The following is a 26,946-nucleotide window of genomic DNA, read 5'->3' on the forward strand; positions in this document are numbered from 1 at the left end:
GTGAGGAAGGAGAGGGCATTAATTTGATTTTTGCATCTCCCCACAGGAGGGAGACAACAGCCTATTCTCCCTCCTTCTGCTCCCTCCTATTTCCTATTCTCCCTCCTTCTGCTTCTATTTCAGGGGTGTTTTTCCTCTGCTTAAATTGTTCAGCTGGAAAACCATGGTGAGCCTGGGCACCTGGTACAGCCTGGGATGGTCAGGAAGGGCTGGGATGTGTTGGTTCTCCTAGGGGCTGCTGTTCTCCCTACAGCTGGGGCTCCTCTCCCTGCCCTGATGGCAGAACCTCTTGGATTCCTCTTGGAAGCAGCCTGCTTCCCTTGGCACATGGAAAAGCCTTGGGCTTTGATCTGAAGCAGCTGGTTCCTGACTAAGCTGGAGTGAGTTGCACCAGGAGGCACATCAGCAGGAGCAACCTCAGAGCTAGTGGAAACATAAACATTTGATGCTGGGGTGGCTTTTTTTGTTCCCTTTCTCCCCTTAGTTGCATTGCTTTTATGAGCTGAGCCAGAGCCAGCTGTTCTCTGGCCAGGCCAGAATCTGCCAGGCTTAAGTTTTTAGATCTATATTGTAAATTATATAAGTTTAGTTCCTCATATAATACAGAGGGATATGTGGAGGAGCCCTTTGCAGAGCATTATGAGCATGATGGAGCTTTTAGCTGCAGCTTTGCCCTTAAAAAATTGTGTTGTTTTATATTAAACACCCTTAAAAACAGCCCCCTGTCCAAACCACCTGCTCCTGCCCCCTTCCCACCATCATCCCATGAGAAGCAGGAAGGAGAAAGGTTAAAACCATCCCACAACAGGTAAAAAGGATGAGGTGGGGTGGAGGTTCTGCTGTTGTACTTTATGTAAACCAAGCTGTTAAAAACCCCAAGAGTGAAGCCCAGGGCCCAGCTGGCAGGGTGATATTTCCTCGCTGGCATGTGCCGGCTCTGTGCTGCTGAACATCTTGAGGTATCCCCAGAGTTGCCCTTTAGAGATAACTCATCTTGGGGCCTCCACCACCCACACCGGAGAGGAGAGATTTCCTGGTGTGTGGGTGGGTGGCTCTGCCTTTTCTTCTGCAGAAAACCCAACTTTACTCATCTTTCACCCTCTCCCATCAAGCTGGGGCCCCCCCTGGGGTCTGAGGCTCTCTGCCAGCTCCTCCATCCCTTGCTGGTGGTGGCTCATCACCATTCAGCCCCGGTCAAGCCCTTTCTGCTGTCACTTCCCTGCAATTCCTGGCCAGAATTCTTAATTTTGGTTTTGAAGGCATTAACAAAGATAAAGTGTGAGGCTGTTGAAAGCTGCAGCCACCTCACTAATTAGTCAGGTAAATGCTAATGAAGCAGCAGTCCTGGTCCCCTTTTTGGGGTCACCCATAGGGATATCATTTGCCTCATTAGGAACAATAAAAAACTTTAAATATACATTAACAGGTCCCAAATTCACTGGTGGCAGCAGGGAATCTAAGTGCCACCTCCTACCCAGCCCAGGGACCACTCAGGTCACAATGGGACCATTCTTGTTGCTTGATTCACTACCACATCACTGTCACCGCTGTGGATGTGTGGAGATCCTCCAGAGAGGGTTTGGGGGTTTCTTTAACTAAAATAGACATTTATTTAACAAAACCCACCTGTTCTTATCTCTATCCAACCTTTGCTGTTCAAGCACCCCCATGCAGTTGACAAAGGGTTTGATTTTGGGTTGGTGTTTGAAATTGGGAGCACTGTAAAGATCAGGCTCCAAGCCTGGCTCAGACAAAGCCTCACGCTTGAGGCTCAAACTTGATTTTATCTGGCAGCACGAGTGAAGTAACATTTATCATGATGATTGGAGTAGGAGAACAAGGTGTCATTTTTTTCTGTTGGTGTTTTATTCATATCAGAAGGGGTTTGATGAGCATCCACTGGGTGGGGAGGAGGGGTTGGGGGTGGTTTTCCCTGGGGGTTTTCATGGCACTGTGAGGAGTCTGTTCCTGCCAGCCAGGCCCCATCTTCTTTCCTCCTCCCTGCCCACTTCTCAGTGGCAGGGACAACCTGCTGGGCTTGGACTGGGCTCTATGATCTGGGAGGTCGTTTCCAACCTGAGTGATTCGGTGATGGCACAGAAGGAAGGCTGGGTGGGAGATACCACAACTGGAGTGCTGCAGCAGCATAGGATCCTCTCCATCCTCCTCTATCCCTCTCCTTTCTCCCTCCTCATTTCCATGTGGGACATGGGAAAGCTCCCTCCACATGGATGCTGGTGGGTGCATGGAAGGGCTGGAATGAGGCATTCCCAAACAGCATTCCTGGGGAGCTGGGGATGGATGCTGCAGGGCCTGAGGCAGTATTGCGGGGCAGGTTTCAACTTCCCCTCCCTCAATCTGTGCCCACAGTGCCAAAAATGAAGGACCTTTGGGATTGGCTTCAGTGCAAATTCCTCTGACATGGCTCATGACAAGAGGAACGAGGATAACGTCGAAACTGATTTCTTCCATGAGGCTGGAGCCATGATTCACGGTGGGAAAATGCACTTGGTGCCTGTCCTGGCTCTCCAAAATCCCAAGGACAGGAGGAGAAGGGCCAGCCTGTTCCCCATCCCCTTTCTGCTCACATGAGCCACCCATGCAGAAACCAAAACGACCCAGGAGGAGAAAATAGACTCAACATCTGCTGGCTGGCCCCATGTCCTGGCAGCCCAGGTACCCCCAGAGTATCCCCCTTGCTCTGCCCCACTGCCACAGGATGCTCTGCAGGCCCCAGCCAAGAGGAAAAGCCTCGGGTGGCTCCTGGATCCAAGGGAAGTGTGAAGGAAGCGGGGCTTTGTGGAGCCCCACCAGTGCTGTGCTGTGGGTACCACTGCTGGAGGGCTGGGAAAAGAGGAACAAGCCTGATTTTCAGTGCTGCTTCTCCCTCACTTTTCTGGTGTGGAAAGGTGATGGCCAGACCTTTTGAGCCTTTCCCTTCTGCTGCTGGTCCCTGTCTTCACATTTTTCCCTAATGTATCTTCCTAACAAATTTCCCTAATTATTTTTGCCCACTTGAACACCTGCAGACACTTTTCCTTCTCCCCCAGTTGGAGTGGGAACAGAGCTGAAGCAGCCAGGGATGCTCCAGCAGTGTGTGGGACCATCCCTGGCTGAGGTGAGGGACACTGGGATGGGATGGGGGACCTGTGACCACCCTGGAATCTGCTCCAGCAGCAGTGCTCAGCCCCTGTGGCAGATGGGCCAGGTCCTTCCTCTCCATAAGGCTTCTTGCACTCCATGGTCCTTCTTCCTCTCCACAGTCTTCCTTCCTTTCCATGGCCCTTCCTCTCCACAGCTGTATTTCTCCACAGGCTGGAGATGCTGCTGCTGCTTGAGGGGTGCATCAGTGCTGGGTGTGTGTGCACACACGTGTGCAAGGGGTGCAGCAGGATGGGCTGTGGGGTGCAGGAGATGCCCTGCAGCAGGGGTGTGTATGTGCAAGGTGTATGTGAAGAGCATGCACCTGGGTGTGACGTCTGTGCGCACATGGGGGTGCAACAAGGTGTGCCTGGGGTGTGTAAGGGGTGTGCAGGTAAGGGGAGCACCCACAGTACATGGGGTGTGTGTAGAGGCGAACCCCATGGGGCGTGTATTGTGTGTGCAAGGTGTGAGTGCGTGGTGCAGGGTGGGAAGGGTAAAGGTATCAGAACACAGCGCTGTGGGCTGTGTTTGTGTGGGGGATGTGTGTGCGTGTAAGGCTGGTAGTGCACGTGTGCATGTGTAAGGCTGTGCCGTGCCCCGGGCTGTGTTTATCAGCCGGGGCCACGTCTCTCTGTGTGTGTAAGGCTGCGCCCGAGCCCGAGCGCTCCCCGCGGGCGGGGCGGGCCGGGGCCGGGGCCGGGGCGGGCGCGGGGCGGTGCCGAGGCCGGGGCGGCGCCGGGCCGGGGGAGGCCGGGGCGGTGCTGGGGCTGTAAACACGGGGCGGAGCGGGGCTGGGGCCGCTCCCGCTCCCGCGCACACCCGAACGCAGCCGCGGCCGGGGCCGCTCCAGCGGCGGCAGCACTGTGAGCGGGGCCGGGGGCGCGGGGCGGGGGCCCGGGCCGGGGCGGGGGCGCGCTCGGCAGAACAATGGGGCGGGGGGGCGGGGGCCGAGCCGGCCTCGGCGCGCTCGGCCGCTCACCGCGCTCCGCTCCCCGTAGGCAGCCCCGATGGCCAAGCAGCCCCCCGAGGTGAAGGCGCGACGCGAGGGCGGGCGGCTGCCGGCGGCGGAGGGGCCGGGCCCGGGCGCGCAGCTGCGCCCCGGCGCTCCCGCCGCCCTGCCCGGGGCCGGCCCGGTGTCCGCGGCCGCCGCGGCGCGGGGCCCGCCCGCCAGCCCCGGCCCCTTCGCCACCCGCTCGCCGCTCTTCATCTTCGTGCGGAGGTCGCCGCTGCTGCCGCGCTCCTCCAGCGGGTACTTCTCCTTCGACGCCGAGCGCAGCCCCGCACCCCTGAGCTGCGACAAGGCCACGCAGACCCCCAGTCCACCCTGCCAGGCGCTCAGCCACTGCCTCAGCGCCATGGGTAAGCTCCGGGGCGCGGCTCCCCATCCTCCTCCTCCTCGCCTCCCCTCCCCGCTGGGCTCGGCTTCCCTCGCTCCCCCCTCCTCAGCGTGGCTTCCCTCGCTTCCCCCTCCTCACCTGGCGTGGCTTTCCTCAGAACCGAGTTTCTGTGGGGGCGTGTGAAGGTGTGAAAGTGAAGTGCGGGGGGAGATGTGTAGAGGGTGAATATGCAGTTGAAGAGTAGGTTGAAAGTGCAGGAGCGGTTTTCCCACCCTTCACCTGGCTTGGCTTTCCTCACCTTCCCCTCCTCACCTGGCTTGGCTTTCCTCAGAACCGCGGAAAACACTCTCGTGGGGGTGTGTGAAGTGCCGGGGTTTGTGTACAGGTGCGAATGAAGAGGAGGGGTGTGTAAAGCTGTGAGCGCACAGTGCCAGGGGTTTGTTGGTGCATGAGGGGTCCTGCTCTTTGCCTCGGCTTCCCCTGGAATAATGGAAAACGCAGGTAGCTATGCGAGGCACCTGCAGCAGCACCTCCTGCATCCCACCCTATGGATTTTGGGAGCATCCATGCTGAGGCTGGAGGCTCTCCCGGCGCTCTGGGATTTGTGGAAGCTGGCCGGGCCCGCCGAGCAAACACAGCACCGGGGAACTCCCGCGCGTCCAGCGCCGGGCTTTTTATTACTATGATGTTTATTCTTTTCCGGGCTCGGTCAGTTGCTGCCAGGGGAGGAGGGGACAGGGTTGTTGAGTCCAGCTTACTACTCAGGGCTTGCTCGTCCAAGGCTGTTTTGCCAAGCAAGTGGCTCCTGGCTCGTGTGCCGCTGCCGGCTCTCTCATCGATCAGTGGCAGTGGTGCTGGGGTCATGCATCCCGAAATTCCTCTGGGCCTGGAGGCAGGCGTGTTTACGAGTGGCTTTACCAGGTGAAGCCTCTCCAGCAGGGGAAACCTGCCCTTGGGAGCTGCCTGCTTGTCTAGCATTCCCCTCTCCTGATGAATTCCCTTTAATTGGAGGAAACCTTTGAACTTGCACCTTTTAGCTCCAGCACGGTGTGAGTGAGGCAAGCTCCAAGCTTTCTGGGATCTAAATCCCATCTTTTTTGGTTGGTAGTGTTTTTGCTCCCTCCAGGCTCTGGGCTGTGGCTCTGGCAGCGGAAGCCTGGCTGTAACATGCCCTTAGGAAAGATTTTGTGACATTATTGCAGTAATTACAGCTTAATTCACGTTTCACAACGTCACCCTGGCACAGCCAGGCAGGGATGCTCCCGGAATTCGTTGCCGGGAAGAGCCAAGGCTTGGGTTTCTTCTATCTGGGAAGAAATTGAAGTTTTCCCTGATTTTTTTTTTTTTCCTAAATTCTTGTGCTCTCATCAGCTGTTTTTTTGGAGCCTTTGCTCTGTGAGTGTTGCTAGGGGCATCATCCTAAACAACTATTAGCAAATGGAAAACCCTCAGTACTGTTTAACTGGGACTCCTGGATACTCCTGAACGGATTAAGCTGGGAACATGGAGCTACACAGCTGTTTTATCCCCATCCAGGCCTGTAGCTCCCAGGCTGTGACTTCCCATGCCGCTCTCCTTGGGAAATATCCATGACTTTGCCCTGCACACCTCCTGCTCAATCCCTGTGCCTTGGCAGTGTCCAGCTGGATGCGTGCCGTGAGGTTTTCCACATGGAAGTGGGTCAGTCCCTTGGGAAGGAAGCAAAGGAGATATTTTTGTTGTGCTTTTACCCACTGATTTTATCTGTTGTGAGCCGAGGCTGCAAGGTGGAGAGTTTCTCTCAGAAGCATAAGTAATAATAATAATAATAATTATTATTATTATTATTATTATTAAAATAAACAGACGTTTCCTGCGAGCAGAAGCGACGGATGCTCCCAGCCTCTCCCATGGGCAGTGGGGAACTGCTCCAAGGCTGCTCTAGCATGGCAAACTCATGCTTTGCCTCAAAAGTCCCTCACTAAATCTCACAAAACCTTCCCCAAAGGTTTTAATGAGGGCAAATAAAGGTGGAGGCAGCCCTTGGGAATACCTTGGGTCATGTAAGAAAGAGCTGTTGGTGTGGGGGTTTTGGAAAGTGATGCTTTGGGCTGTGCCGCCTTTCTGACAGTTCAGGGGATACATCTAGCTGCCTCCAAAGCTGTTTCTTTTGGGAAATGAGACAAAAGCAGCGATGGGATGCTCTGGGATGGAAGGGAACAAGGGTTGCAGTACCAGCCTGGTATATCCAGGATGATGCTTTTGGGGATGGAAAGGAGAGGAGCAAGGGTGAGTTGATTTGGTTGTGCCAGAAGAAGAGGCTTGATCCTGCTTTTGGGGAAAGAAGTTGGCAGGGATGGGGAATTCCCAGCTGGGTGTGTAAGTCACCCAAGACAAACTTACTCTTTCTGGGAGAGGTTGGGTGACTGTGTGCATGGTATTTTGTATCTCTCCTTCTTTTCCTTCCGTTGGCTTTTCAGTCTGAAGGCAATGTGTTTGTTTGCATGTGGATTTTGGGAATGTGGCTAGAGCAGGTGCTCTGGAAATGGGTTTTTCCAGTGCTGGTTTGATCCCAGTGTGTATTCCCATGAGGAGAGAAGCAGTATAAACCTGTTGCTCTCAAAGGAGATTCTCTATATGCAAATAGTTGGATTTAATGGGAAAACCTTGAGGTGGGAATCTGCTGGTGATGTCCTGATGCTCTTGTTTTGGAATCACTGCTGTTTCCTCACGGTTCTCCCAGATTTCCTTTAGGGGGGTTGGATACCTCACCCAGAGCTGACGTTGCAATTTGGGCTTGGTTTCTTTGCCCTTCCGAGCTGGAACTGCAGTAATTCCATCCTGGAGCATCCCATGGGCTGGAGCCAAACGTGGCTTTTTGGCGGTGCCGGTGCCCCCGGGTTGTCCCCATGCCCGGGGCAGACATGTCGCCCTCGGTGGCGGGCGCTGGCTTGCGCTATGACTGTGTCCCCCCGCCCCCGAAAGCGCCTGTGACTGGTTTGGGGTCCAGTTATGACTGGCCCCTTTCGCCGCCGCCGCTCGGCAGCGCCGCAGAAAGTCCTTTCTGAAAACCTCAGCCCGATTTCGCTCTCAGCCACCGAGCCGAGCCCGAGTGTCTCGGACGGAGGAGCCCCGTGGGCGCGATGCCGGGGCGGGAGGAAGGATGGCAAAGGGGTGAAAGGATGGAGCAGGAGCAGTGCTGCTCCCTCGCGTGGTTTTCCTCACGTCCCCAGCGCTCCTCGCCTCTTCCTGCCCCGGCTCGCCGCGTGTTTTTGTTTCCCTGGCTGGACCGGCCCTGCTGACGGCGGCGGTGGGATTTGGGAAGGTCGCTCCGCCCCGGCCGAATCCCGTTTGGCTCCCCGGAGGAGCCGGGCCGGAGGCAGGATCGCGAGCGCCGCGCGTGTTCATTCAGCGGCGAGAGGAGAAGCGCTCGGGGCGGGCGGCGGGCGCTGCTCCTGCACTACTACAGCGTGAAAACAAAACACATCCTCCGGCCAAGCAGCGCTGCCTTGGCTCGGAAATGCATTTTCCAATCAGGTTGGAGCCAGGCTTTTATTTAATTTTTTTTTTTTTTTTTTTTTTTTTTTTTTTTTCTAACTGCCCTACTAATCCTTTGAATGTTTGGAAGATTGGAAGCTATTCCTGTTCCCTTGTGATTCCTCCGAAGCTGTTGAAGCTGTCGTGCCAAAACACTGCTTTGTTTTTTGCAGTATTTTTTTGGTTTATTTTTGGTTGCATGGGGTTGTTTTATTTTTATTAGTTTGTTGTTTTTTTTTTTTTTTAATATTCCTTAAGGCTGCAGTTCCTGCTTGGATTCTGAACTTTAAGGATGAGGCAGTGCTCGTACCATACATGGTCCTGTTTCTTTTTTTTCTCCTGGCTATTTGGAGGATTTATCACATGTTTAATAACTCTTTGAGATGGAGACCTAAACAATTATGTATCCTGCAGTATAATAAACACATTAACTCTTTCTTTTCTCTTTCAAGCCAGCACTTGGATTTGCTGGAAATGTGGTTTCTCCGCACATAAATCCAATTGTGGCTTTCTCCTCCCTATGACAAACCCATTGGTTTTCCTTGTTGGGCACTTGAGGATGATTTGGGGAAGAAATGTGAAAATTGAATGAAAATATCCAGGCAGAGGGTTTTTAAGGTTAGGGAAAGAGTCACTACTGAAGGAAGAAAAGGGGGAAGAGGAGGTTTGGTGAGGGAGGGAAATTGGAGCGTGGCATCTTGGCTTTTATCCCTGTTTAAGAGGGACCAAATCTTGGAGATGTTCCCATGGACAGCCTGCAATAAATAAATAAAAGCCTAACAGTAGTAGTAATAATACAGAAATAACAAGGAATAAAAGCCTGTTCATTGTATGCAGTAAGTCCCCACATGTACCCCTGGGATTTAAGAGAGATAAAATATAATAGTAATAAAAAGCAGGAATAAGAGGGCAAGAGTTGATGGGTTATTACAGAGTTTTATGTAGTAAATTCTATACAATTTGTTCTTCTTCCTGGATTTCCAACTTTCCTGTTTCATCCCACACAGCTTCCCGGTGGCAGTCCCACTCTCCACCTGAAGAGGTGCAGCCGGAAATCTGGATTGCGCAAGAGCTGCGGCGCATTGGGGACGAGTTCAATGCCTCCTATTGTCCACGCAGGGTAACTTTCTCCTCTTCACCTTCCATTTCTCTCAAAGGGAAAGGCTGAATCATTTCTGGAAACTCTCTGTGGTGAGAATTTCGTTCACTCAGAAGAGAAAAGGCTGCGTGGGCGGGGGGTGGCCTGGACCAGGCAAATCAGCGGCGGCGGCCTCAAATCAATGAAAAATAACCTTTAAATCAATTAAAAATAACCTTGAAATTGGGGCTGGAAGCTTTAGGGCACCAGATTTGCACAAGGGTTTTGGGCAGAGGTGTTGGATTGGGCCTGGACCTGATGGTGATGAGGAAACTTCTAAAAAGGAAGAGGCAGGGAAGTTTTGGGGGATGCACTGCCCGGCACCATCGCTTTTAGAGAAGCATTCAGTGGGATTCCTAGCCCAGCTCTCAAATCCTGGCTGCTGCAAAGAAGAGACTTGGTCCTAGAACTTACTTCTTTTGCAAAGACTATTTTGAAAGAGGTTTTTATAAGCCCATGAACTCGCTCACCTTGGGGTGTTGCAACCCAAGTCGATGCAGTAATGCCACAGAGAAGCCCAAGGCAGCCCAGCCCAGGGGGTGAAGCAAGATGAGCTCGCTGGTGTCTCGGCTGTTGAGTGTTCCTGAAGGCTGCATGTTCCTGCTTGTGGATTCTGCTCCATCCACTCAGGCTCGGCTGTGGGAAGAGGGGCCAGGAGCAGTGTTGGTGATGGAATGCTGGCTGCTGGATCCTTATCCATCCTCTTCGGCTCCCACATAGCTCCTGCAGTGCTTCCTCACTGCTCCTAGGGTTGGCTTTCCCACAAAACAGGGGTCAAGTTGCTATGATCTTGCTTTTTCCCCATCATCTCCACCTGCTTCACTTTTCCCAAATGCCCTGGCATTCCTGACCTGCAACAAAATGGTGAAAAGCTGATATCCCAAATCCAGAATTCAAAATGCACATCTTCAGACCTCCCCCATCCAGGCTGATCCCCTGTGATGCAAATGGCTGCTTTTTGGGATGAAAGGACATCTTGCCAATGAAAGGGAGGGATCAGGCTGTCCAGGAAGCTGGAGGCACCTGGTAGCAGCAGGCAGATCCAGAGGAGCTGGAAGAAATACAGAGTGCCATAGAATATCCTGAGCTGGAAGCGACCCATAAGGATAATCCAAGTCCATACTCCTTGCCCTGCATAGCCCCAGCAATCCCACCCTGTGCCTGAGAGCATTGTCAACCATATTCCTTGAACTCTGGCAGCCTTGAGGCTGTGACCATTCCCTGGGGAGCTTGTTCAGTGCTGGACCATCCTCATCCCATCTCCCATCTCCTCCCTGCCTCCCAGATCAGTGCCTTAAATTTGGAGTAATTTGTGAGGAGCAGGACTGTCCTTCCAGCATTATCCTGGCTCCTTTGGTGCTGGAAATCTCTGGGCACATCATGCTGCTCCCTAAAACCCTGTGGTGGATAAGGGGCTGAATTTAATGGGAATGAGAGTGTTTCCCAGGCAGCAGCAGGGTGAGGTGCAGGGAGCATCCCCCAGGTTTGCACGAGGCTGTTCCCAGTGCCGTGGCTGCAATTCCAACCCAGGGCTGGCCCGGGGCGAGGAGTGGAACACACAGGACACGTCCTGCCTGCTCAGGTGACACGAGCAGGGGACATCATGCATGACCCTAAACACACTTTGTACCTGGTGCAGTCAGCATGTGACAAATGCTCACTCCCTGCACCCAAAACTGGGGAGTTTTCAGAGCATTTAAGCCAGTGTTTAATTATCATCCTTGAGGCACTTTGTGGAAAGGTCCCTTTTCCTTCTGGAAGCATTCTGGCTGCTCCCAAGCTGTCTCGGCTCTGGAGGGCAGAGTGGAAGGGCTCGTGCCTACCAGCCCTGCCTGGCTCCAGGGTTTGCCCTTTCAGCCTGAGGTTAGACATGGGGAACTGCAGCAGTGCCAGAGCCACACTCGCTGGGCAGGTCGGGGCTGTTGGACGGGTCCCGAGGCGCGGTCCTGGCTCGTTCCCTGTCACGTTCCCCAGGGGTGTGGCCTCCCCCAGGACCGTTTCTCGGACAAGAAATCAGGAAATCTGGCAATTCGTCATCAGCCGCTCCTTATCCCAACAGGGCTCATGGGTGCCAGGCTTTTCCTGGAAGAGGGGGCATGCCTTGACTGCTGTCATGAGCCCCAAGTTCTGCTGGCTGCAAAGTGTTAAACACTTCAGTTTGTCCCTCTGGAATATTTTCCAGGTGTTTATATAGCACGGGGGGCTTCATGCTGGGAATTAAAGTCACTGCTTTGTTTGGTTTTTCTCTCTTTGGTGTTTTTTTTTTTTTGTTTTGTTTTTGTTTTTTTTTTTTTGTTTTGGGTTTTTTTTTTTTTTTTTTTTTTTTTGTTTTGTTTTTTTTTGTTTTGTTTTGTTTTTGTTTTTGTTTTTTCCCTCCCTCTCTTTCAGGGCTTCTTGGATCACCAGGTGGGAAATCCCCAGGTCATGATCTTGCGCCTGCTGCGTTACATCATTCGCCTCATCTGGAGGCTCCAGTGAACACCAGATGCATCCCGAGCCACCAGGACTGAATTCCTCGCTGGGAAAGCCTGGGAAAGATGGACTCATGGATGGATGTGGGGCTCTCACCCTGCGTCTCCCCCAAGACATGTGGCAGGATGAGGGTGGACATCCTATTCCACGTGGTGTTTTATGGCAGAGTGGTGTTTACTCAGTGTTTCTCTCCACTCTTTTTATTCTTTTTTTTTTGCCTTTTTTTCCCAAAAAAGTCTCAGCGAAAATGCAGAATCATGTTTTGTCATCGTTCCTGGTATTCTGTGGCATGAGCCCTATGGCAGGAACGAGGGAAAGCTGAGCCAGCTCATGGGCAGAGCCCTCAGAGTTTGCCTCTGGAGTTTGCCTTGCAGAGGCTCGGATTCCTCCCCTTGCCCTTTGCCTCCGGGGCGCTTGGCCCCAAAAAGGCTGGAAAAAGGGCAGAAGGATTTAATCAGCACTTCTTTTACCTGTAAATACCTAATGCTACCCCAAATCCAACTTCATTTGCATAATGCAAATCAGCCTATTTCCTGCTGACTGATTTTTTTTTTTTTTTTGATCCACTCTGAATTTCAAGACTTCACTGTTGAACTCCAGGGTCCAAACCATCACAACCAACCAACCAAACCCCAAGCCACCAGGTTGCCTTTTTTTAAAGAAATTCTTTCTATAAAACGTGTGGAAGTGCTTCTGTAGTGTCTGCTATCAGATGTGGGGGACTGAGTAATCCAGCAATAAACTGTTCTGGAGGCAGGGAGCAGCTCCCGGAACACCACAGCCAGAGGCAACGGCAGCAGGACCTGTTGTGAGTCTTGGCTGTCAAAAGAGGTTTCCAAGATTGTGTTTTCCTGGGATCCTCTCCGTGTTTGGATGGGGATGAGCACCCAGATGCAGATGGAAGGATGCCAGCCTGACATGGATCTATCCAGGACATTCCAAGGGGATCTGACTGCTCTGTGTCCTCCCAGAGAAGTTCCCAGGCGCTCTGTGTCCCAGAGCCTGTCCCCTTCCCCCCTGGAGCCATGGATCCATGGGTATTCCCATTGTTTCCCAGCAGATGTTTTTGGGGGATTGGTTGGTCCAGCTATCCCATATCTATGCACAAACATCCCCCTTCCCTCAGGCTGGTGCAGGTGCTCCCCAAAAGCTACGGGGTTGTTTCTAATCTCACCAGCACCATAGGAAAAGAAGGAAAACCCCATCCCAAGCCCCCCTTGGAGCGGTTCTTCCCACTGGGAGAAGCTGCTGAGTGCCATGGATGATGATTAGTGTTAATTAATGATGGACAGATCCCAGTGGGACCTCTCTGCACGGCTGTGCCTGGCAGGTCGGAGCAGGGCCTCCCGTCCTGCTCCTGGAGGATCACAGAAGCAGTTTTAACCTTGATTGCCAATTTTATTCCCTTTTTTCTCTTGGAAGTGCAAGGTGAGCAGCAGGAGCAGGGAGTGTTTTGGGAAGGGCATTTTGGAGCCCTTTGGGGGAACCTTTGCACTGGTGGAGAGCGAGCAGTTCAAATAATGAGGGAGCTTGGCCAGGGCAGGTCCTGCTCCTCATCCCTTGGGATTTGCCTCTGGCTTTGGCTCACCGTGGCTGTGCTGCCCCAGCCAGCCCTACAGTAGGCTGCTATCAGGCATTTCCCATGGAATTCCACTGGTAAAATTAAAATTAAATGGATAAAACTCAGCAGCAGAGGGAGGGAGACCCAGTGAGATTTTTTTTCCTTCCAGTTGAGTTCCAGCGTTGCTGGTGGATGAAATGGTGCTTTGGGATCTCCCAATCTTTAGCATCCCAGAATGTGTCCCTTGGAGTACACCAAAGAATCACCAAAGAGCACTTTACCCTGTCCTCCCATGGAGACAAAAACCAGATTCGTTTTAAGGAAAAAAAAAAATCAAGATACTGGCAAAGTCTCCCAGGGCCTCCTCCACACCAGGAGTTCCCAGCCAAAAATCATAGGAAAAGGAACCCTCAAAAAGTAGGATTCCTGTGGCGTTGTGAGGTTTAGTGAGAAAAAGCCCCCCAAAAAGGCTCAAAACAGAAGAATGATATAAAATAGGGATTTATGCTCCTTTCAGCCATGTTGGCTGCCTGCTCTGGGTCGTGTTTAAGCATAGTCTGTGCTCTGTATTGCACCAAAAGGATGAAGAGTTTTCCTTGGAAACCAGATTGATCCTGTTCTTGCTTCTCTTCTTTTGCACCAAACTGTAAATACTCAAATATTTATTAGAGTAGAATACCATATTATTTTCATCATCTGAGCCAAATATCTGTGTGCAATGTACTCCCTCTCCTTTCTCTCCTGTAAGTTTTGTACAGCTTAGAAATACTTAAAAAAAAAAACCTAAAAAAATTTTTAAAAAAGTTCCTGTTTTTTTCCTACACTTTTTTAGAGTGGAATTGGTAAATACTGTAGGTCCTTTTTTCTTCTTTTTTTGTTTTTCTTTTTCCCTGTGTAATTAATGCACTCTACTGTTTAATGCTGTAACTTGTAGAAATGTTGTATATTTATTTCCTGCTTATTTAAGTTCATGTGAAGATTCGGTTTCCTCCCTGCCAGAAGTGTTCGATCCCCTTCCAAAGCCATCGTGGTGTGGATAACAAGATTTTAATCTTATTTTTCTCCAAGTGCCTAAGTCTTCACTTCCCAGGAGTGATTTAGGCACATCAGAGACTTCAGCATTAGTGAAATTCAGTGGGAATTTGGAATTTGGTTCCTCCACCTCCCAGGATTGCTCCAGCCAGGTTTTCCTGGAGCAGCCATCCCATGGGATTGCGTGAATCACTAAATCATGTCGCAGGACCCAGCTAATGTAGCATTTTTGACTGCAATTTCCCTGCCTTCCTTGTGTTTTGCACTGATGAATTTTGGACAGGGTAATTGCCACTTTACTTGTGCAATACTGCTGTAAATAATTGCAAGAGCCTTGTTTTTTGGGGGTTGTTTTTTGGTTTTGTTTTTAAGAATCTTTTATGTTCTTAATATGAGTTTTATATTAATAAAAACTTTGAACTATTTGTCCCGAGTGCTGGTTCTTTGTGGGGATTGAGGTTCTCCTGAGAAGAGGATATTTGTTGCTTTATACTAGTTTTCCCCATTTTTCACCCAATCTCCCTCCAGACCTGGTGTTCCCCTCTCCATTTTGGTGTTCCCCTTTCCATTTTGGTGTCCTGGAGCTCCAAGATGCTTCAGGCCACCCAAAATGCAGCTCTTGAATGAATTTGCTTTGTCAGGTGCTGCCTTGAATGTTCCCAACCCCAGAAGCTGCTCCATCTGGGAGTTATTTGGGGATTCCTTGGAATTTTTTTGCTTTTCCTCACATTTCTGTGGTCATGGGCACAAGCCCAGCTGATGGGCACCTTCCATGCACTTCTTTGTCCCCTGCTGGTTTTCACTGGCATTGAAGAAATTTTGGAGGTAATTTTATGCTTTGTGTCTTGTTGTTTTTTAATTTATTTATTTATTTATTATTTTTTATTTTATTGTTTAATGCGTTTGTTAACATTATTTTTTGTTATGGAGCATCACTATATTTTCCCTTTTATTGTTTCACATGGCGGTTTTTATTTTACAGTTTAAAATCTGCTCCTAAGAATTCCCATCCCACCTTCCTTCTGCCTGGACCCTCCATCTCATTTGTCCCTCCAGCCCTTCGTATCCCTCCACTTACTCTTCAGCAGTCACCATGTGAAAGGGATTTAAAAGAAACCCCACCAAGTCCTACTTGATAAACAACCTTTAAAAATTCTGGATTTTTTTTGTTTTGTTCTTGAGTGTGTTTCAAATTACAGAAGTTCCTGAAAGGGAAGTTTATTGGTTTCAGGTGCTATTTTGGGGGCTTCTTTAACTCACAAAAAAAAGGTTTAATTGCCCAGCCGAGCCTGTGGCAGCTGCTCACTCTGCTCGCCTGGTGGTTCTGCAGTCCTGTTGGAATTTGGGAGCTCATGGATGTGTCCAGGTGAGTTGTAACACCTGGGACATGACCCTGCTGTGATTCAGGTTGGGAGGAGCTCATGCCCTGCCTGAACCCAGTGACCTTGGTGATGCAATGGGATGGGAAGCGCTGCCCCTCTGTTGGGATCTGCCCTTGGGCCAGGTTGGCCATGGCCAACTCCAAGGGGCTCATGGCCACTTTGAAGGTGTTCCTGGCCCAGCTAGGCCATGGCCGGGCTCAGCCTATGCTGGCTGTGGCCAAATCCAAGGTGGTCACGGTTTAGGTTGGCCAAGGCCAAGTCCAAGGTGTTCCTGGCCAAGACAAAGGTGGTCATGGCCTGTTGGTCATGGCCAAGCCCAAAGTGGTCACGGGTCCACCAAACTCAGGTTGGCCTCAGCCCACGTTGGCCATGGCCCAGGCCCACCAAAGCCACATCACCAGCCAGGCCCTTTCTATGCTCTTAAATTCTAAGAGCTCATAAAAACCCCTATGCAATTCTGTTTTAAGGATGACAAATGGCCTTTATTCCTTGAAAAGGAGCAAACTCCCAGATTTTGTTCATGGAAAAAGCCACAGCTCCCTGTGTCTGTCAGAGCTGGACACTTATGGCTGCCATGTGCTCATGCTATTGGGACACACAAAACTGGGACATTTCCTGCACTCCCACACCTCTGCCGGCCTCAGGAATGCCAAGCAACCCAAGCTGAGGATGCGATTCCAGTCATCCAGAGCCACGGGAGCGACACCAGGCTCTCCCCACACACAGAAATAAACAGATTTTTTTTTTCCAATGACTCGCCACTGACCTTTCAAACACCTGTGCAGCCTAAACCGGCTAAAAATAGCCCCCGAGCTTTGCATTTGATTTTCATATTGCAACAAAGCTCACTCTTTCCAGTGACTTTTCTGCCTTTCTGGCAGCTCCTTGGATACTCGACCTCTCCTGGGGTCACATTCGGCACAGACAGAGATGGGAAGTGTTGGATACCAGGGAGGTCCCTAAAAGCAGTGCTCTAAAGGTGTTCTAGAGGGGTTTTTACAGGGTGGAAGACAACCGCAGGGATGGCTGGACCAAGGGGACCTTCCTGCCACACTTCCTGAGCATCCCAAACCTCTTTTCTGCAGAATTTTGAAAAATTAAGTCCTGCTACCCAAGAAAAGGCAGACAATGAGGTTACCCCTGATGGAGACACTGCTGTTCCAACAAAAGCTGGTCCTGTGGAGCTCAGGGGGCCTTACACAGTCCTTGTGGGGATACAGGGCCTGTTCTTCCCGGATTTGATGGATTTCTCCTCGCTGGGTTTGTGACAGGCTCCTCCATCCCTTTTCCCAGGAGGACACACAGGTAGCTGGTGCTTCCCGGCCTCATGGGCCGTTCATTAACCCACGCCTCATCTCGCTGCAATTATGGGCAGAGTGGGCTGAGCCAACTGTTTTTTGACAATCCCACAGTTCTCCTGGCTGGTAATTAATGAAAATAAAGTTGGAAGATGGCACGGTAGCCATTCCCTAAGGATGGAAAGGATAGTGAGTGCTGCAGCTCTGCCTGTCCACATCCTTACACCACATATGACCCCACACTAAAAAAGTCAGGATTTTCAGAAATCCTGGTTATTTTCACACAAATAATCCCCCTGAGATTTGAGGGAAGAGCCACGGGATGCCCACATTCCAACGCCTATCCTTCCCAGAGCCACCGGAGTCCCCCCGTCAGCCAGGGGCAGAGGGGACAGTCACATGCACCTGCTATTACCATTCAAATTACTTATTGGCAGAAATGGGTTTAAAAATAGGGGTTTTATGATAAACAAAGTAACCTCATACAGGAAGTGAGCTGCAAATACTAAAACATGGTGTACAAAGGTGGTAGAGAAAAGAGCTGTCCCACAGAACCAAAAAAACAACAACAAAACCCAAGCAAGGGGGGAGTCCAACTTTTTTTTTTTTTTTAATTTTTTTTTGAAGGAGGGAAAAGGGCTGAACTGAGGGGGAAAAAAGGGCTGGGAGGTGAGAATTTCTCCTCTCCACATGGCCCTGAAATAAAGGTGATGCCAACGCAGCTCCGCGATGTGAACCCCGAGTCTGAGCGTGCCGGGACTTCAAAAAGTGTCGGGTGCTGCTGCTGCAAAGGTTAAGAAGTTTTCCTCCCGAAACCCCGAGTGTGGGCTGTGAAAGAACATGGTAATGAAGAAAAATTTCCCCAGGGCTGCTCTTTGATTATCACCAAAGCCATCGAGTTTCAGTTTGAGTGATTTGTATTTATTTATAAAAACAAAGACGAAATAAGTAGAACGAAAACAAAAACCTCATCCTAATTTCTCAGCTGGAGCCTGATTTATTCGAGCAGAGATGTTCAGGTAGAGCAGGCTGGGTTGAGAAAATGAGCTGAGTTACCCATGTGCTGCAGGGCACATTTTTTAAGGTTAAAAAAATACCATAAAATCCCCCAAAAACACATCCAAACACTCTCATCGGTGCCAAAATGCTGATTTACGAGTCCCTGGGCTGGACAGCAGCTCCAGCCATGGGGCTCAACTCTGGTTTGGTGCTGGAGCATCTTAATTCAAGTGGGAGAACAAAAGGCATTTCTCTTTTCATGTGTTTTCACTTCCATCGTGAGAGAGCTGGTTAAAAAAACACACAAAAAAGCCCTCCAGTGGTCTCTCAGCCTCCACCGTGTTGTTTTTCTACCTATTTTCTGTTGTTGGCTTTTGTTATCAGTCTCATCTGCAATTTGTGGCCGATTCTGACATGTTTCAGGCAGACAACGTGTTCCCAAAACTGCTTGCAACCTTTCACGAGGGTACAATGGCAAGCACAGGCACAGTAGAACCACAGCACAACGAGAAAAAGGGCAGATTTAACCCCAAAATCAGCGTTTGCCCAAATCTGCGTCCCCAAGGCAGAGATGAGCCCCAGGGCAGTGCTGGGTAGCACCAAACCACCCCCTGCCCACCCCTTCAGTATAATAGGAATTAATTCCATCTCCCCCTCGCAGGAGAAGCCGAACTCAGCCCTGCATGACCCACTGGATTTTTCCTGATCCCAAACAGCATTTCCCATCATTTTCCCACCAGTGGGCACAACCCCATCCCAGATACCCCCAAATATCCCAAATACCCCGGTGAGCCCTGCTTTTGGCAGCAGAACAGGGATTAAATCAGTGGGGCTGTGAATTACCACCGAAAGCCAACGCCACCGACCTCGCAGCCCTGCAACATTAATAGCGAAACCAAAAAGCAAATTAAATACCACAGGAGCAAGCGGGAATTTAGCAATTTGGCTGAAATTCAAGCAGCGTCACCCCGGTGCCCACCACACTGGGTGTGGGAGGCAGTTCTGGCCAGCAGCAGCATCAGCTGAGGAGGAGCAGAGGGGTTAAACCGAGGGATATTCGGGGGGTTTGGGCTGCACAGGAGGGCTCGGAGCTGTCACCCCGCCGGGCTGAGCTCGGTGACGCCGGAGCAGCGGAGGCTCTCCCGGAGCGCCGGCGAGGGAAGCACCGTGCGGAGCGGCCCCGGTGCCCCCTCGGCGTAGAGACAACCAATTTTGGGGTTTTTCAGGACAAGAGGTGGCTCGGCTCGGGCTGTCCGGCCGGGGGAGGACTGAGCCATTGTGAAACCTGGGTCCTTCTCTTGAGGCTGCCGCTGCCGGCGGCGCCCGAGCCCAAAGGCGCCCGAGAAGCCGCTCCAACGGTTTCCCGGAGCGGCGGCACCCACGGGCTGCCCGCCCCGCGCCCCTCGGACACCACAATTTCAGGCTCCCCCGAGCAGGGAACAGCAGCCAGCAGATCCCTCAGGAAGGGCTGCCTTCACTCCCCAATCCACTTCAGCCCCGAACCTCCTCCCTCAGGGTAACTGATAAAGGCGGGGGGTCCCACTGCTCTGCTCCTCCCATCCCAATGCCCCTCGGTTTACAACAGGCACCGATCTACGCCATCGGCTTAGCCAGAAAAACACTAAAATACAGAATTTCAAGTCAATGTCTCAGGGCTCTCCCAAAGCTCTCTCCACTTCCTGTGACAAAACAAAACACGCTTCATTTGAAACTTATTCTTCCTCTATTTAGTGCCGAGAAACGATGACCAAAAGCACCCTCAAAACTCTCCTGGGATGCTGCTCCCTTTCCCAAGCCATCCACACCCCAGGCAGAGGACAGAGCAAGACTGGAACAGCCTCAGCAAGGCATGAAGTCTTTAATTTCAAACGATTTCATTTCAAATCTCGAGCTGGGCTGAATTTCCACGTCGCTATTTTCGTCTCGCTGCTGCACGAGTCAAACGCTTCCCTCCCACCCACCCTGCTTCCCCACGTCATTGATCTCAAACCTGTCAAAGGTGGCAAAAGGAGGAGTCAGGGGATAAATTTGGGGTTTGGCTCATCCGCTTCCCTGTGCCCGAGTCAGATAGACTGGGAATATTTGCAGAGAAGGAAAATTGAGACAAATCCATTTGCTTTGACTCATGTGGGGAGAGTGGAAAACTGAGAGTCCCCAAAATCCTCAGGCTTTTCCCACTACATTCACCATGGGTGAAGAAACCAGAATTTTGGGAAGTTTAGCACCAGGAACTGGACTTCGATAATCTTTGCATGTCCATTTCAACTCAGGATATCAGTGAAATTTCCAGCACTTCTGGGCTGCTCTCCTGCCAACACTGCTCTCTGAGCATCCCTTGAGCAGCTGAATGGAAAAATAGGGGGGAATTTGTGGCTGATCTGATTTTGCTCCATCATAATTTTTCAGTAGATGCCTGAAGGGGGATCACTCTGACCTGAGGGGGAATGGGTTTTTTCCCAGGAAAACAGTAACAGTTGGCTTAAAAATGTCCCACCTGGAAAATCATACAGGATTTCTCCAGGGGCTGGGAATTTGCCTCTGAGATTTAAGATAAAAAATTCAGTATCAAGAAACCCAGCTGGAAAATCAGACATGCCTTTCCCAGAGTCTGGGATTTGCCCCTAGGAATTAATCTGGAAAATTCAATACCAAGAAACCCACCTACTATGAATCTCTCAGCAGTAGCCATTAAATCTGTGGGTGCTTCCTCTTATTCCCAATCCTTGCATTTATTCCCAATCCTTGCATTTACTCCCAATGCTTCCAATTATTCGAAATCCTTTCCCATTGTAAAAATAATCCTTTTTATCACCCTTTTTTTTTTTTTTAATTAACCCCCACTTGGCTTAATTTATACCATTAAGGACATAATTCCTATTATATGAATTATATTATTTTCATTATATTTATCACATTACATTAATTCTATCTGTTCTGTCACACTCTGTTATTAAACTTAATTTAATAAACTTAATTTAATAAATATATATTTATATTATTCAACTTTATTCAATAAACTAATATTTTGATGTATTAATCACCACATTATTCAATAAACGTACAAACAGTTGACATATGAGAATATATTTAACAATTTTATTTAAACAGAAATAAATGTCTTTGTATGCATTATATAAATATAGATAAATACATTTACATATAAATAGAAATATATTTACATAATTTTAATTTTTATATTAATATACAAATGTAGGATTTATTTAAATATAAAAAGTAGGGGAATGTTGGGAGATGCTGGATATTAATAAATTGCCCTGATAGATTTTAATTAATTGCCCTGCTGGATTTTAATTGCCTTTCCTGACTTACTTAAATTCCCCTCCCTGATTTTAATGCCATGGAAAAGTGTGGAAGAGCTCAGAGAGCCTGGGAAGGGGCACTTTCATGCCAGGATTTGGTCCCAAATATTTGGCAAATATTTTCAAAAGAAAATAAATCCCAAACATCTGGAAAGCCCCAAATCCCTCAAACATAGCCTGGGTGGCCTTGGAATCACAACACCACAGGAATGGGCTCCAGAGGGACCTGGGTGCTGGGATGGACATGGCAAAATCCCTGTATGGAATTCCTGGGAATTCCTGGCAGGGGAAAAGAGCAGCTGCTCAAAGGTCCTGGGAATGGGCACGGGGAGAGGGAGAGGAGCAGCTGGGAGGCAGCCCCGCAAGGCAGCACCGGTAATCCCAGTATCAACACCAGCACCACCAGTACAACCAGAACCAGCAGCACCAATACAACCAGAACCAGAAGCACCAGCACCACCAGTACCAGCACCAGTACCACCAGCAGCACCCACAGAACCAGCATCAGCCTCAGTAACCTCAGTACCACCAGTAAAACCAGACCCAGCAGCCACCCAGTCACTGCTGACTCATTTTTGGCCAGAGCCTCCCGGCGCTGCTCTGTGGGGTTTTCCCTTCCTCCTCTGTCACCAAATTACCCAGCCCCCCCCATGACGTGGGGCTGCAGTTCCAGGAACTGCTCAGCTCCCCAAACCCCAGTTTCCAGCTGAGGAGCCAAACTTGTGCTGTTGGAAGTGCTGGTGGCACCCACAGCCTCGTTCCGGCAGTGGGACACGGATTAGGCACCCAGCTGGTCCCCTCAGCTCGGCACTTTGCACTCCAAGCAACTCATCCCAAAGCCATTCCCTGCCCTTCCCACGGAGACATTTATCCATCCCATGGAGGCACTCACTGGATCCACAGCTCCTTCCCCACATCCTCCAGAGCATCTGAGACCAGGAGAGGGAACATCCAGGACTGGGTATGTTTTCATGGGAATGGGTGGAAAAATCCGAAAGTGCTGACTGCATTTGTTTCCCACCATTAAGTGGGAAATAATTGGGACTGAAATAATTGGGAAGGGGACAAGATCCCCCTTTTCAGTCCTAATCCCAACAGGACAGTCGTGCTTCTGCTGGTTCTCTGGGGAAAAATAAGGAAAAAAGGCTTTTTTTAGTTTATGCTGCTTCAAAAACCTCTTCTGCTTTTTCGGTTCCAGAAACAGGGAATCACCTACGGAGGAAGTAGCACTGGGAATGCTGGAAGCAGAAGAGCGGGATTTCTGCCCCTTTGCTCCCAGGTTTATGCCAGTAGGATTGGGGCCGCAGGGTGGGAATGATCCATGCCTTTGTAGGTAGGATCACAGGTAGGATGCTCCACCACAAGGATTCATCCCTGTGCTTCCCACACTTCTTCCACAGTCATTTGATGGCAAGGGGTCAGGATCAGCTTCTCTGGGAAACCCTAGCCCCATCCAGCACAGCTTCTGCGGAATGTCATGAACTCTTTGATATTGATGATTAATGAGAATGATGGGAGGATGTAGTGATGACAGCAGAAACCTTGGATCCAGCATCCTTCCCTGGGCTACAGGAATTGTCCAGGCAGAGCAAGGGACAGATAAAAATCCATGAGCCAGGGAAAACTGTAGGAATTCCCTTAATTTCAGTCTCACTTTCCCTCTGCTCAGAGCCCCCTACTTCCCAGGCACAGGAGCATCCCCCTGGAGCAAATTCCCCCCACACCAATTCCTGAAGCCACCCATGGATCCCCTGCCATGGGATCCCTCCATGGATCCCAGGCCAGACCAAATCCATCCCACATCCTACCTGGCCTCTCCTCGCTGCAGCTCCCAGCTGCGCGGAGGGTTTATATGGCTCCGTCCCTCCCACCAGGATGTGGGGAAGGAGATTTTCCCATGGCTCAGGGGCTCTCCCACTTCCCCCATTGGGAAAGGATCAGGGAGTTTTTCTCATCAGAAGGAGCTTTTGCTGGGAAAGGTCTCATTTCCCAGGGCCTGGAGCCAAGTCCATGGGGACTGCTGGCTGAGGAGCTTGGGAAGGGGATGAGATATCCCAGAATGGGAGCAGGAGGCTCTTTCATCCAGGGAATGCATCCCTAAGCTCTCAGGCACCTGGGTATTCTTCCAGCCTGGAAAGCCCCATTTTACCCCCATTCCCATCTAAAAGAAGCCATGACCACCCAGCAAATCCCCTAGGAAAGGCTCTGGTTGCACTCCCGAGGGAACAGCTCCGGAGATGCTCATCCCACTCTAAGCCCTTTCCCTCCCAGCTAAGGGACCTTTTCCCTCTCTCCTGCAGCACGGGGGTGGCTGTCACCCTGCTGGTGTCCCCACCTCGGGTTTTTCCCACTACATTTCTGTTCCGTGTGCTTTGGAGCTGCTGTATTTCGGGAAAACAATGCGCCCCACACACAATGCTTAGGGCAGGGCCGTGCTCCTGGATCCAGCTGGAGTCTGGAGATGACTCAGGGGCACAAGCAGCCCTGGGAGTGGTGACATAGTGGGGAGGGAGAGCCTCACGGGGCTGACATGGAAGGAAGGGGGAGCTCCGGGAACCTTTAATCAGCCTTTTCCAAATCCACACTAATCAAACTTGGATTTATGACATCGGAGAAGCAGCTCAGATGCAGAGGGGTTTGGACTGAGTCCTCCGTGGCCATGCCATGGTCCAGCTGAGCATTCCAACCTCAATCCCTGTCTTCAGGATCTGCTAGTGGCTTTAACCCTTCCAGCACCATCACTGCAGCCCAAGGAAAAACCCAGCAGTGCCTGAGGAGCTGACATGGGATGAGCGATGGCTTGGCTCAGCTGAAGGAGGAAAGCCACCCAAAACCATCCCCTTTTTGTTCTCATCTGCAGCTTTCACCCATTTCCCATCCAGCTCCCTCGGCTGAGACTCCAAAGATCACAAACCTCTAAATGAACCCAGGAACTGTGGAATTCTGGAGGCGTCAGAGCACCACACCAGCTACAGTGGCACCAAATGCTTGGCTATTCCCCCCAAAAACTGGGAGATGGATGCTCCTCTTTGTTGCTTCCCAGCAACATCCCTGGAGCTCCTCCCAGCACCGCACAAGCTGGTGGGAAATGTCCTTCCTGGAAGAAACCAAACCATGAGCATCCTATGGGAAGGAGGAATATGAGGATTGGGAGTATTTTCCACTGTGGTAGGAAAACATTCAGCCTGCTCCCTTTCCACCTTTTTTTCCCCCCAATATTGCAACAAAACAGGAAAACGTGCTGGCAGTCATTAGCATCTCCCTGAAAAATGCCAGGTTGCCAGCCCAGCTTCCAGATCCAACTCTCCAGAAACCCCTGGAGTGGCTGCGAGCTTTAGGAACACCATCGTCAAAAATCCCATTTTCCTTCTAAAAAGAAAGGGGTGGAAACTGCTCCTGCTGGATATTCCCAGTGGGATGGAGCTGTTGCAGGATGCAGATCCCAAAGAATCATGTCACACCACTGCCTGCATCACCTGTGGGGTTCAGCCACATCCACTTGGGCAACACAACACCCCAAGGGATCCCTCGGGATAGCTGTAATCCCACGGGATCCAGCTGCTTTGCCGGGCATGCCGGCACCTGCCTTCCCGCAGAGCGAACAAACAAGTTGCTAAGTCACAGCAAAACCATGAAAGCAAAACCACAGAGCCCCAAAGCTCCTCTGAGTCACTCCCTGGCCGTCGCCACGGCCCCACAGCCCTCCCAAAATTTGCCACCACCTGCAGCTGCTGATCCGTGCTCCAAAGGGCTGGTCCAGAGGTGCTGGGAAGCATTTTCCTGCAGGGAAAGCTTCTCTGAGTGCACACAGGCATGGATGGAAGAGCTGAGGTGATGACCAAACCAACCTGGCAGCCCCCACTCATCCCTTCTTTCCATAACTTCACCTGGATTTTTTATTGTTATTGAACGGTGCCAAACACTCGTAAGGATGGGGATGGAGCCGAGCCCCGGGCAGACAGCACTCCCGGGATTAGTCACCGGTGGCAGCAGAACGGCCGACATGAGTCATGGAGGTTTGGCCGCCCAGTAAACCCGGGATTTTCGGGTTCCCGGCTCTGGGGTTGTCCTGGGGACACCTTTCGGTAACTGGTGCCCGGTTCTCTCAGCCACCTCCCGGCACTGCTGCTTTGCCGTGGGATTCCGCAGCAGCTGGAATGGCGGCATCGGTCCCAAATAACCCGTCTGTGTTTGTGTCCCGTTTGTGCCTGAGGTGGGAACTGCGATTGTGGGATGCAGCCGGGTGACAGCGGGGCGACGCCGGTGGCCCCGGTGGCGATGCCGACAGAGGTCACTGTTGCCGAAAAGTTGCGAGCCCCAGCCAAAAAAACAAAGGGAACTCGGTGGGGAAGGCGGCGATGGAGTCGGGCTAGAATAGGCACCGCGTCCCAGCTGTGGGACCTTCCCGGGAATGATGCACCGGGAAACGCAGCCGGCACCGCGATCCATGGGATGGGATGAGCTGGAGAAGCCGCGCTCTACCCGCAGCCACCGTGGGACATCCCAGGGGCCGCCCAGCCGGGACTAAAGAAGGATCATGAGGATAATTTCCCCCTGGAGAGGGAATGTGCTGCCGCCGGATGATCCTGAGGGCGAAAGCTGAGCCAGAGCAGGAAAAGGAGGGAGCCCGGAGCTGCTCAGCCCCTGACCAAGCCACTCAGCTCCGGGACAGCCCACGGGACACACAAGCAGTTCCCAGGGAACCGCAGTTTGGGATGTATTGGGTAGCAGGTGGTGGAAGAGCGGGAGAAGCAAGAAGGGAACTCGCTACTACCTTCCCCAGCCCAAATCCCAAAGGAGAGTACAGAATGAGCGGGAGAGGGCAGCACAAAATACCCCAAAAAGGTGACTAAGCACTGTGGGGGTAGGCATGACGCCAGCAGAGTCCGGCCTCCGTTCCCAGCTGTGCCATTATCATGGTATCAGGGAATGATTGGGTGGGAATGCACCGTAAGTCTATCCCGTTCCACCCCTTGCCATGGGCAGGGCCACCTTCCCCTCACCGAGGTTGCTCCAAACCCTGTCTGACTGGCCTGGGACACTTCCAGGGATGGTGAATGGAGTTATCCCGGTGCAGGACCAGGGAGAACCTCCACATCCATCCTCCCCTTTTTCCGTGCCTGAGCAGCGCAGCCTCCCTCCCTGCGGCTCCCGGAGCATCCCTAAATTCCTCCCAGCTCCACACCGCCTCCAGGGCTCCTCCACCAGATCCCTCCGCGACGAGGCAAAGCGCACCCCGAGCAGCAGCCCGCGCGAAATCCCAAACGTTCCCGCTGGTTCCATGGGGTTTTTCCCTCGCAATTCCTGGCGGCAGCCGAAGGGAGCAGCGCCTTACCGTGGGTGGTGGGGCCGGGCCGCCCCCGGACCAGGGGTTCCCGGTGTTCCCACGAGGAGCCGGGAAGCGCAGCCCCGGGCGTACGTAACGGGCGCGGGTGGCCTGGGCGCGCTGTGCCCCGATCATTGGTCCAGCTCATGGCAGCCGCTGCTTTCAAATTCTGCTCGAGCTGCGGAAGGAAACAGGAAGCCCCAGAGCTCCTCGCCAAAGCCTCCCGCGCCCACCCCCGCCCACGAACTCGCTTCCCTCGCCAAACGCTGGGAATGGTGCTTTTCCCGCATCCGGCGGAAACTGGGAGCATGCCGACGCCGAGGTCCTGGAAGGGAGTTGTTTCATGATACTCGTCATTTTTCATCTTATTCGTGGTGAAATGAATCCTCACCTTCCAGCTTGCCCGGCCACAAGGCAGCAT

The 26,946-nt window shown here is 51.5% G+C and overlaps 1 protein-coding gene and 1 long non-coding RNA gene across 2 annotated transcripts; one reads left to right on the forward strand and one right to left on the reverse strand.

The window, feature by feature from the left end:
• Positions 1-4,136: 4,136 nt before the first annotated feature.
• BCL2L11 (BCL2 like 11) lies at positions 4,137-12,144 on the forward strand. Its single transcript, XM_053938817.1, has 3 exons — positions 4,137-4,503; positions 9,005-9,117; positions 11,524-12,144. Exons 1-3 carry the CDS (start codon positions 4,152-4,154, stop codon positions 11,611-11,613), a joined length of 555 nt encoding a protein of 184 aa, XP_053794792.1. The 5' UTR covers positions 4,137-4,151; the 3' UTR covers positions 11,614-12,144.
• LOC128785928 (uncharacterized) lies at positions 9,106-26,656 on the reverse strand. The gene is made up of 3 exons (XR_008430110.1): positions 26,535-26,656; positions 9,606-9,986; positions 9,106-9,268 (listed from the first exon to the last, which is right to left on the reverse strand). It is a non-coding gene; the product is annotated as an uncharacterized LOC128785928 (long non-coding RNA).
• Between the last annotated feature and the right edge of the window lie 290 nt (positions 26,657-26,946).

This window comes from Vidua chalybeata, chromosome 3, assembly GCF_026979565.1.
Source record: "Vidua chalybeata isolate OUT-0048 chromosome 3, bVidCha1 merged haplotype, whole genome shotgun sequence".
In the NCBI taxonomy this organism is placed as follows: Eukaryota; Metazoa; Chordata; class Aves; order Passeriformes; family Viduidae; genus Vidua; species Vidua chalybeata.

What these genes read in the sequence shown, in the direction of transcription:
- BCL2L11 (XM_053938817.1), top strand. Translation starts at nt 4,152, where the DNA reads ATGGCCAAGCAGCCCCCCGAGGTGAAGGCGCGACGCGAGGGCGGGCGG. An exon ending in CCACTGCCTCAGCGCCATGG is followed by an intron (nt 4,504 to 9,004) that starts GTAAGCTCCGGG and finishes CATCCCACACAG; the next exon opens with CTTCCCGGTGGCAGTCCCAC. An exon ending in CCTCCTATTGTCCACGCAGG is followed by an intron (nt 9,118 to 11,523) that starts GTAACTTTCTCC and finishes CCTCTCTTTCAG; the next exon opens with GGCTTCTTGGATCACCAGGT.